Source organism: Catharus ustulatus, chromosome 13, assembly GCF_009819885.2.
Source record: "Catharus ustulatus isolate bCatUst1 chromosome 13, bCatUst1.pri.v2, whole genome shotgun sequence".
In the NCBI taxonomy this organism is placed as follows: domain Eukaryota; kingdom Metazoa; phylum Chordata; class Aves; order Passeriformes; family Turdidae; genus Catharus; species Catharus ustulatus.
This window is the reverse complement of record NC_046233.1, coordinates 11871760-11883556: the sequence shown is the minus strand read 5'-3', so window position 1 is coordinate 11883556 and position 11797 is coordinate 11871760. Positions and strand designations below refer to the sequence as shown.

Sequence of the window (11797 nt, the reverse complement as noted above, 5' to 3'; positions counted from 1 at the left end):
GGAGAGGAGCATGTTCCTGGCATCAGATTTCATGGATGGCTGTAGGGAAACAGTGAATTGTTCCTGGCAGATAAACCCTGAGTGAGGGAAGAGGCTTCTTTCCTTCTCTCTTTTCTTCTTAATCCAGTTATTATCTGATCTGTATCATTTAAATAATTCTATATGTCCTTGCTTCTACCAGCTCTGGAGCTGGGTTGTGATAGCTCTTTAATTCCACCCATTCATACTTAGATAGTAACTGGCCTAGCAAATGGTACAGCTCCAGGTACAGCTCCCAGGGCTCTGCTTAACAGCCATCTGACCTAAATCTCACTAATTATAAACAACCATAAATGTTGGTTTTATTTATTTTTTCCCAAACAACAGCAGTTACAGGAACATGTAATTTTGCTTTTGCCATTTATAACTAACACCCTCCCCAGGCATTTAACATAAATGACACTGAAAGAGTAATAAAATAAAATCTGATTTTGATTTCATTTTTATTTTTATATGGCTCATCTCTGAGGTTTTGCATTTATTGTTATTAGTGTTAGTACATATTTCTTTCCTCAGCCTTTGTTCACAGATTTGCACTTGATGAGCATGCTGCCTCACTTTAAAAATAAGGTTAATAGCTGCCTCTTCTTAGGAAGGCTTGAGACCTCTAAGCATGCCTACATTTCTAGGCATTTGTAGGCATGTAGAAATGAAAGGAGCTGATGAAATGTAAAAGGCATGAATCTGTGCTCAATAAATCCTAAGCACTTAGCAGTATTAAATGACAAAATTCTGCATTGGGTTGCCTTAAAGCTGGGGAGCTATTTTGGCTTCAGAGAACCTTGCTGTGACAATTTTTACAAGCAAGTGTCATATACCACCAAATAGATCTCACATTACAGAGTAGCAGCACATGTATTGCATATAATCTATAGTGATACAATGATTTATGTGAGTATAAATCATGTGCTGTGTTTATAAATGGCCTTTACCCTGAATGAGGGTGCAAAGCTTGGCCACTTCTCTGAAGTAGTATCTGAGCCGGTATGGCTTCAAAGCCTGAAGAGATGCACATGAGACGCGAACGCCAAGTTTGGTGCTGGTATCCCACGGAGCTGTCCGGACCGGGATGCCCAGGAGGCAGCACGGCTCCACGGTGTCCTGTCTCTGAAATTCTCTCTGAAATTCTGAGCGAGCCCCGCCCCGGGGGCCCGAGGGCTGCGGGAGCTCTCCCAGCACGGTGGCCCCTCCATCCCAGCGGGGCAGGGCTGGCCGTGCCTGCCCTCCCCTCGGCCATGCAGCCCGGGGCCACCGCGGGGCTCCCCCGCTGCCGCCCGGCCCAGCCCAGCCGAGGGTGCGGCAGCACCGCCCGCCCCTCCATCCATCTTTGCGTGCGTGCATCCTCCATCCATCCATCCATCCATCCATCCATCCATCCATCCATCCATCCATCCATCCATCCATCCATCCATCCATCCATCCATCCATCCATCCATCCATCCATCCATCCTTCCCTCCATCCAGCCGCCCCCCCGCCCGCCGCCGCCTCCCCGCTCTCCCGGAGCAGCCCGTGCGCACCGTGCGGTGGAGCCACCGCGCTTCGGCTCCGCGCCCGCCCGCGGCCCGAGGATGCGAGTGCGGGGCTGGCGACCTGGCATCGCGTCCGTGCTTGGATCCTCCCTCCTCCTTCTCCTCCTCCTTCTCCTCCTCCTCCTCCCCTCTCTCCCGCTCCCCGCCTGGCAGCGCGGGGCTGGGGAAGTTGCGCTCACACGAGAGATGGCTTCGCAGCGGGGATCGCTCTGAGAAAAGGTCTCCCCCTCCCTCGCCTCCCCCCGTCGCCGCGGCCTCCGAACTGTAAGTGGCAGGAAGGAAGTAAAGTTGCAAACAACCTGCCGCGGCAGGAACTTTGTGAGCTGCTCCAGCTGCATGTGTTCAAGGTGCCTTTGATGTACGTGCAGCAGCTTCTGGAAAGTGGACTGCAGCTTTCCCACCCGCCAGCCCTCCCTCTCCCCAACCCTTCCCAGCCTCCCCTCCCACCACCGCCACTTCAGCCCGCACACGCAATTTGTTTGAGAAGGAAAAAAAAAACCAAACAAGTGATGAACGAGAAGTGGTGAATTAGCCAAGCGACTTTCCTCCGAGAGCGAGCGAGCCGGGGAGAGGAGCCGGGGAGAGGAGCGGGGCGAACCCGCGCAGCGCCGGGAGGGACGCGCCGGGAGCCGGGGGCTGCCGGGCTCTGAACGCGGCTCCGCAGCGAGATGCGAAAAGCCTCATCTGCTTGCGCTTGACTTGCGATGCCGGCTCCTCACTAGAATGCAAACCCTTGCACAGGATGAAAACAGGTTTGTGGCACAATTCTCCTGGAAATGTTTCGCTCCCCGCCGCCGCCACCTTCCCGTGTGAGATGTCAGAGAAGATCTTAATGATGACACAGTGGCAGATACCTCTGCTGTGTACCCTCCACTGTTCTTTGGAGATGTTCCGCCAGAGATAAATCTTTTATGCAGCTGTCTTTTCATATCTGTAGCGATTGCTGCATAATTTGCTCTTGATTGCAGTTAAAATATTCTCTTTAGGATCCGTTTCACATAATGATGCAAAATAAACTCAGATGGGAGAAGTGTGGAATAGGAAGCTGTAAATGAAGTACTGACGGTGGATTGATCTTTCCCTCTTCTTGCTTCCCCCTTCTCCCCCCAGTGCTCTACCTCTAAATGTGAGTCTTTTCTAAACAACAAAAATTGCTACATTTCTCTTTTAAAGCAGTGATTTTAGGGGCTCTTTGGCTGGGGTTTTTGAAGCAGCCTCCCATCAGTGGTGCTTGCCTTACTGATTGACTTTCTAGAGTGTCTGTGGCTTCCAAGCCTATCAGCTTTTATCTTGTCTTCACTCATTTTAAAGTATGTCTTGTTTCTTCTAACACCTTGCAGGTCATTCTTCCAGAATGCCGGAGGAAAGTTCGCCAAAGCGGAGTCCTCAAAACATCCCATACAAGGATCTGCCCCATATCATCAATGCTGATGGGCAGTATCTCTTCTGCAGGTATTGGAAGCCAGCAGCATCTCCCAGGTGAGCACTTCCAAGCAAATATCCTTTCTACTATCACTAAATACGACTCTGTTAATGTAATTATTATTTACAGCTTGCCTGGCATTACAGGGCTGTGTACATGGAGCTTTACAGAGCCCCTAAGAGAGCTCTCTCTCAACTGAGAAAGTCCCTGCTGTAAAGATTGCATTCTCCAAACCTTAACTTGCTCGAGTCAGCCTTGCAGATACAAAACGTGGAGTTACTGTCATTCCATGCACAGCTGGCTTGGTTGGCTGTTCAATGTTTTCCAAGGCTCTGGCAGGTGGCTGATGCCTATCAGCAGTAAACAACTATCCCCAAACTGATAGCACAGGCAGTCAGGAGGACAGAGATACAGGCTTTGGGATGGGCACTCTCTCTGATCTTCTCAGTGTCAACAAACTTCACATCAGCAACTGAGTCCAGTTTCAATAGTAATAGTAGGACAACAGGCAGAATGTTTGACTGCATTGCTTTTTGACTGGTTTTAAATTATTTATACTTAGTAAATGATTCAGAGAGCTCTCTCACTGGCTGGCAAACTGCAATTTCAAAACTGACCTGTGTAATAAACACAGACAAAAATTCACAGAGATTTTTTTTTCTAATGTTTTTGTCATAATTTAAATAATCTCTTTAATAGCTTTCTGTGCTAGTTATGATCTGATGTGGCTCCCATAGTTATGATCTTTCTTCTTCCAGTATCTGCTGGCTTGGCATGTATTTGTGTTGCCACTAGTTATGTAGGTATCCACTTCATAAAAATCTGGATATTGTTTAATTGTTTTCCTTTTCTGCAAGCCAACAGGAAGAGCTGTGCTGATTTTATATAGCTAGAAAACAGTCACAGGAAAAAGTTGTTTGATCTGTTGAAGGGAGTTAAACTTTTTCCTGACGCCCCAACAGGTTGGACACCATCCTCTGCCCAAACCTGCAACTGCTCTGAGAGAGGGACACGGCTCCAACTTTGCTGGCCTGGGGGTTTATGCCTACAAAACTGAGGGACAATGGGAATAACATGGGGCTGGGTTAGCCCTCAGGTACTAGAGAGAGTGGGCAAGCACCAAATACACTGTCCCCAGAGGGGAGGACAGTGCAGCCACTCCACCACAGCTCCACTGCACAGGTCAGGCTGGGACAGGGGTCTGGTTCAAGATCTCCTGGTCTACAGAGCATTTTAGAGTTGCTTCTACTTGCTGCTGTTCAGAAACAAGGAAAAACAATGCTATGAAATCAAGGTTCTACAGTGAGATCAGGCTGTTTTGTATTATAATGGTAATTAAACATTAACTACCCATAACATTCATCATCCAGTTGTGCAACAGCTTTTTTTACCACATTTAATTTCTTACTAAATTAACAGTGAGGGGATGAGTCTTTGTTCCAGAAATGATAAGGAGCTGAGAGTGAAAACTTGGTGTCTAAGTCCTCTGGACAGTTAATTTTTTTTAGTGGTCTGTGCCCCAAGCAGTTAATTAAGAGTGAACTTGTCCTAGTTTTGTGACAAGAAAAGTGGATGGCATCAGTGTTGCTCATTTACAAGGAGCTCCTGAGTGTGTGTTTGCCTGTTTGTGTGTAAGGAGGGGGCGTACTGTTTATTATTAGCTCTTCATGAATTGTTATATATGAGAGGGATGGTAAGTGACTGAATAACAAGTCAGTGCCTGGATCCTGTGATCAAGAATGCTCTTGCAGTGCTTTGATAGGCAAAGAAAAAATACATTCTTTTGCCCCCTTTCACTTTACATAAGAAGCTCTGCTTTTCCTTCTTCCTATATAGAAGCTCAGCAACTTTCATCTAATTTTAAACGTTCAGCAAAACTGATCTCTATATCTGTATAGGAAGAGAAAGAGAGACACCTCAGGCGACTTTTACAGGCCTGTTACAATTTATTTCAAATACTGAAAGCAATTCTTTCAATCTTCTAACTCAATTGTTGATTCAGGTTCAAATCTTAACGCTAATGAATGATGCTATAACCGTCAAAAGGTGAGATCTTTCATTGATCCATTATGTGGCTAATCCCAGCTAGAGCTGTAGAAATACCTCTTCACTGCTGATGCCCAAAGATTATCATTGACTTGTCTTCTATTAGAATAGAACTTATCGCCCTTGATCCCTCCCCCAGGGAGGGGGGAAACCCAGGATGTCTGCCAAAGGAAATATTAAAAAGTAGCTTTAGCCTGGGCTTGAAGAGCAGACAATGGCCAGGCAGTCTCTAAAAGTGGTGATGACTGACAGACATCACCCCTTGGAGCTGGTGCTTCTTTTTTATCTCCTTAAACAGACTCATAAATGTGGATAGAAGTCTGTGGCAGATTAATATGCTATTACATATTTTAAAAATAAAACCACCAAAACCTATTTTGTCAGGAAGATGGAGAAATTTTGTGAGGCTTTATTGCTTCATGCTCACAAATACCCCGGCTCTGATCCTGTGTGGTGTTGATCTGACTGATCAGCCCATACTGGTGCACATATGGAAGCTTTGTTATAAGTGCCACTGAGGCCAAGGTTGTCCTGCCAGTGAAAGGCACCTATTGTGAGTTCCTCAGCAGGGTCTGCTTTGTTTCAGAAGGGGATTTAGGTGATTACTTCGCAGGAAGCTGACACACAAAGGCACTCAGATGTCATAATGATTAGATGGGGTAGATGGAGTAAGGAGTAATGGGACTAAGGAAGAAGAAAGACAGTGTTTTCCACTTGTCTTTCGCGTGGGAAGTCACTCCCAACGGCAGAGCTGGGGCCTGGGTGTCGTCTTCTCTTGCTGCCTGCTGGCAGCAGTGCAGGTGCAGCTTCCTGGCCAGCAGCCCTGCAAGCTGCCCAACTTGTTGAGCCAGTTCCATCTTCAAGTGTAATTAAGTGGTCTTGCTGAATGCAGCAGGGAAGAAAAAGCAGTGTATTCTGGTGTAGTTTTCATGGCTTGTGCCAGCAGCAGAATTTGTGGACCACGAAAACGGTGACTCTGTGGCACCAAGTGCTCACTGCTGAATGCAACACTTAAGATCTGAGCAAGGCATGGCATTTTCAGGACTATGTAATGTTGTTTGGAGGAATTAAATAATTTGAACCAAACAGGACTGATCTCATGCCTATAGCATGTCCCAGTAGCCAAAGAAACCCTACTTAATGAGAAAGCAGTCATTGTATAAACATAAACAACAGCTCCATGCAAGGCTTAAACCTCTGCCACCACCCTGAGCACTCCCAGACAAAATATGAGGTAACAGGAGGTGAGGAATTGAGAAACCATGTTCTGTTCCCAGCTGTCAGACAAAGCTGCTAAGAATAGAGGCTGATGAGGAAGGGGAAGGAAAGTTGGGAGGAGAAGTCGAGACATTTCCTTTGAGGCCCCTTAAAGGGCCTGGGCAACTTCAGAGGTGACCTTCTTCCTCTGTGGTCTGTATCTCTGTAGCCTTTTCTGGATGCTCCTCCATTCTTGTCACTGCCTAGATAAGCACAAGTAGATTTTTCTGGGGCACTTTTAGCCTCTCTTCTTGACCTCAAGTAAACCCTGTGAGATTTATTGATTCAGAGTAATTTTTTCAAAGGGGCTCATAGCAGCAGCTGCCACTGACTTCAGACAGAGTGATGTCCCAGTCACTTCAGGCTGGACACTCGAGACACTTGAAGCTAGAGGATGCACTTGAAAATGTCATTTCCAGACATCCATGAATCTGAGCTTCCTCAATCACCAAAGAGCAACCATCACCTGGCTAGTGAGCAAGGTGCTTGAGTGTCTCTCAGAGTGGTCTCTAGGTGGGCTTAGAGGGTTGCCAGAATCCACTGTGGTTCCCTGGCTGTGGGTCACAGAGGCATTCCTGGGCCATTGTTAATGTACACTGGAATGGGTTGGCTCGGCTTTAGACATTGTGGCCACAGTTTAGGTAAACAGAGTTGCAATTGTCTGAGTAAACAGAGCCTTTGTAAGAGTTCATTCAGTTCTACACCTGAGATGTGTTTAAAAATACAAAATTAAACAAACAAAAAGCACCCACTTCTCTATTTACTTTTTTCATTTCTTTTACTCTTTGAAGAACACCTGCCATTCTTTCTGACTTGTTAGTAATGAAAGGCCAAGCCAATAAGAAAAAACCAGATTTCTCTGTTCCCCAAAGACTTTGCAGATGTGCCTGTGGTGCAGAAATACAAACTGCTTTTATATTTGAACTGGCCCTTACATTGTAAATATTGCTTGATGGTTTTGGCATCTCATTACCAGCACTTCCATGCCATTTCCAGAAAAACAGTGCAGATCCAAGCATGAGCAAATGACAAAATTGAATTTGACTTTCAGACCTTTCCAAAGTGAATGAATAAATAAATAAATAAACCAAGGTGAAGTCAAAGCTAAAGAAATCAAGTAACTGATTATAATGGCTTTAATTATAGTGTATTGTGCTAGTCTCTAGAAATACTTAAAGCAGTTTCTAATTTAGTGTCATTCTTGAAGAACACTTTGTTTGTACTAATGAGGTCAACTTGAAATTAAAGCCAAATCTGTAGGATGCAAAGTGACTTATGTCAGCACAGTTTGCCATAGGATGAATTCAGCTCCCTCTGTTTTTCTGATCCCACTGCACACACTGCAAAGAGAAATAACAATGATCTTTGTCAAATCAACATTCCAGGCTTTGCTTGCTGTATTGCTATTGCCTGAGTTTCTAAAGCATCCCTTCTTTTCATCAGCTGTGTATGTGTTCCTTTAATGCCTCTGTTATCTTTGCTCCATGTGACTGTATTATTCACTGTGAATGGGGGCATCCTTTTATCATTCCTTATGTGGTTCCAGAGGATGGGCAAATTAGCAAACCAGCTTCGTGTAAGAGGGACTCTGACAGGCAGGGGAGCAGCTTTGGTTCTCACTGCAGATACTTCCAACAGGCTTCTTCAGTAGCATATTTTCTTTTCCATAGAACCCAAGGAAAAAGGTGAATAGCAAATGAAATAACTATTGTAATTAAACTGTCCCTTTTGCTCATTGCCTTGCTAGGATCTGTTTCTGAGCACAGGTGTACAACTTTGTGACATCAGTGTCTGGAAAAAAGGTGACTTTTGGAGTTCCCTGTTGTGAGTCTCAAAGCATTAATATTGCATCCTGATCCTGAGAGCAGCAAAAAAAGCAAAATCAGTGTTGGTTTTGTGTGCCACCTGATGAATTGGAAACAAAGCTGTCCAGTACGGTGAATATAAGAAGCAGAGATAGAAATAGGAGAAAAGTGGTCTAGAGATAGTGTTATAAAGATCATTTCTCTGCTTATTATTCTGCCCGAGACTGATGGATAAGCAAACCTGGCATCTGTAAAACAAACATTTCATTTGCCTTTAATCGGAACACAAGTGTGATGAGCAGTACTGGCTTTGTGCCATCACTCTGATGGATGCCCAAGTTGGTCACTCAGCATTTAGAGATCTACTGGTCCCTCTGAGTGTCTTTGTCCCAGGCAGACCCTCCACTGACCTCTTCTTCAGCTCATCAAACTGGGAATGCTCTGAACCAGCTATTTGTAATAGCTGAAACAGACAGCTCAGTGATCATATCAGGGTTCCAGATGCAAGAGCACTTTACTTCACTGCTATGAGGAACATATGGGTTTAGTGATAGTAATAAAAGAGCTGCACACAGTTCCTTGCTTCAGTTTCTCTAGGACTCTTAGACCATCCCTTGGGAACTCACAACAGCTCTTTTAGATCTTGTGAGTACATCTACAGGAGCTGGCTGGTACAGCTGTTCTGGCTGGAAGAGGGTATTTTTTCTAGATGTCTGTAGCAGAGGAGTTGGCCTTGCAAGTTCCCTTCAGACTGCTGTGACTTTGTCCTTTCATGAGCCAGGGTGAACATCTGATCTCTTTGTTCTTCTAGGGAAATTGCATTGTTCTAAGAGCTGTCCCTGCAGACATATTTGGCTGAGCTGCCTTCCCTAGGTCCAGGCGTGTCATTGTCCTAATGTGTTCCCACTTGAATGGAAGCCATCAGTGTCTGAAACCTCCTATTGTCCCTCATCCACGGGATGTGACACAGCCCTGATGGCTAATGGCTGATTGTTCCAGGTATCCAAGTGTTGCATCTTGCCCATGACATTCCCCAAGATATGCTTAGGCAGGTCCCTTCCCTCATCCCTCCCCAGTTATGTCCCTAACTGCACCCAGCCATCCCTGTCCTGTCCAACACAGCACAGACATTCTGACTCTGTGTCACTATGGCTCATTATCCACGACAGGAAGGAAGGAAATCAGCAAACATCAGGGTCAGTAAAGTTTTCTTTTCTTTTTTCCAAAGAGACATCATTAAAATTATATCTCCTCTAGGGTTTCCTCTTGGAGACCAATACAATTTCACTTAAGTTAACTGAAGAGAAATATTGGAACAGCAATCCCAAATTGTGACCTTGGGCTAGTTCCAACCATAAACATCTTCTAAAGCAACCAGGCCTGGGGGAGTCACTGGGTGGTGGTGGCAGGAAGGCATCCCCAAGCTGACCAGACTCACTGCCCAGACAGTGGCACCAAGGTGAGCCCTTGGAGCCAGGAAGGGAACAGCTGGTGGAAGCTGTCCTGGTGGCCACAGGCAGATTTACCTGCCTCCAGGCATGCTCCTATGGGATATCCCCATCAGCAGGGGAGGGGATGGATCTTGATCTTGGTCTTCCTCTGCTTGGGAATGTGTTTGTTCCTCTTAGGCAGATGTAGTGTGTTTGTGTCTGAAGGGATTCTCTCGTTCTGTAGCAGTTTTCAATGTCCCAGTAACACCAAACTTCATGAGTACTTCCACTGGCATGAAAGAGTCCCCCCTCCTGTGTCAGACACTGGCTCTCCAGCCAGGAACTATCTTTATTTCTGTTTGGCAGGCACTCACTTGATGATGGAAGCCTCTGAATCCTCCCATACGAGCGATGGCAAAGGCAACCAGCTAGAACTAGAGAATTTAGTGTCAGAAAACAGAAAAAAGAAGTCAATGAGGAGCAGAGAACAGGCAAAACATGGTCAAGACAGTCATTAGGCATAATGACCAGCAATTTACAGAATCAGACTTACATTTAATCCTTAGTTTTGTTTCCTCATCTACCGTTGTGTGTAGGCGTCCAGTAAAGTGATACAAACTGGAGCTGGAGTCTCTAGATGAAAGTTGGCCAGAGAAAGAAAGTTATTCCTTGAGCAGCTGGTGGTTGAACAAGGCTTGATGTTTGAAGAGAGAGCTTAAATAAAATCTACTAAGCAACAAATTAGTTGTTCTATGCTGTTCTGCTACAAGTAAATTGTCTCAGCAGCAACCATTGAAAAGAAAAAACAGGGAAAAAGGGTAACAAAATATTGACAACTGGGCTAAAGCCAAACATGCAGCAGTAACAGGGTGGTAATCATTTGCTCTGGTGTCGTGTACAGATAGGTAAGGAGAAAATGTACAAACCACTATAGATTTGGTATGCAAGAAAGATTGCTGATCTTTTTCAGACATCTGTCTGACCTGTGATAAATGTCTTGCTCTGTATGTTTTCTTTCTTCTTTACTCAACCTTGAAGCTTGCAGAGTGAGGGAATAAGACCTAAATCATTTCTTTAGAACAGAACAGAACAGAACAGAATTTGGTTTAATTTGCTGTAGATGTCAGCAGGTTAGCTGGTTCGCCAACAGACAAGATGAGCTTATTTTTATAATTTTTCAATATACTTTTAACTTTTCTGTTCAAAACTATCTCAGTGGGCCTACAAATTCGACTGTCAATTCCAGAAATCTGCAATGGTTTAATTTGCTGGGTGAAAGGAGTGACAAGGAAGCAGTAAGTAATTAAATTTCTGTAAGATAACATCTAGCTAACTTAATGGATAAGCTTTTTCTTCATTTTTTCAATTTTATGTGGGAGCTAGTCTACAATATTAGGAGCATTAAAATCTGTGTTCTGAGCAGCATTCACAACCTCATGCCATTAAAAAGACATTCAAGCAATCAGCATTCAGTAATCCTCTGTCCCTCCCCAAAAAAAGGGTGTGGAGCATATCAACCCAGGATGTCCTGAAAATGCACAGAGCATCTCTCTGACATTATTAGATGCCCACAAATTGATTAGGACAGAGAGATTTTTTAAAATTGGCTTTGTTCTTTCCAGGCTCACTGTGGCCCCACGCACATAGCACAGGGAACCCATGGTGATATCCTGGCTCTGCTGTTAAGCTCCTGCTGGATGCTTTAGAGCCAGGATTTTACTCGTGCTGTGTGCCCATCCTCGCCTCTGGCTTGCTGTGTTGCCACAGGAAAGGCTTTTTACCTCTGTGCTTCAGTTTATGTGGCATTGGGAAGAAGGGCTGATCCTTGCTTGGGATGGGGAAATGGATCAGAGTCCTGAGGCACCACTCATCTCTGCCTCGTGTGACCTCTGCAAGCAGCCTGCTTGCACCATTTGTAAAGCATGTTGGGCTTCCTGTATGATGAGTGTTGCACAAAAGCCAGCTGTTGTTATAATTTATCCTATTTATTTACTGGTCACATTTCTCAGAGCTGGGGAATGGAAAAAAACAAGCAATCAGCAGATTCACTGTGTTTACATTGCATTTCACTTTCGGTGTTTGGGGAATGCTGATTTGTTAAACACCATTCCTTCCTTTGAAGCCTGTAATTTTGCATAGTGGAAACATTGCCTTATTCTTACAAACAGGTGTATGTTTCTCCTTTGAAGCATTATTTGAGGGCTCTGCCCACCAGAAGCTTACTCCCTGCATTCTCCTCCACCAGCTCTCACTCTTTCTTTGCCAGG

General features: G+C 45.0%; 1 protein-coding gene across 2 annotated transcripts in view; it reads left to right on the top strand.

The window, feature by feature from the left end:
• The first annotated feature begins 1581 nt into the window (after positions 1 to 1581).
• The window catches only part of MGLL (monoglyceride lipase), a 61940-nt gene continuing 51724 nt past the window's right edge, over positions 1582 to 11797 (top strand). Inside the window, exons 1-2 of one of the 2 annotated variants that reach the window (XM_033071416.2) lie at positions 1582 to 1833; positions 2910 to 3048. In XM_033071416.2, the coding sequence (XP_032927307.1) occupies positions 2924 to 3048 (125 nt within the window). In that variant the 5' untranslated portion in view covers positions 1582 to 1833; positions 2910 to 2923. Of the gene's footprint in view, positions 2322 to 2909; positions 3049 to 11797 lie in introns of both variants that reach the window. The other variant, XM_033071415.1, reaches the window with a different exon arrangement.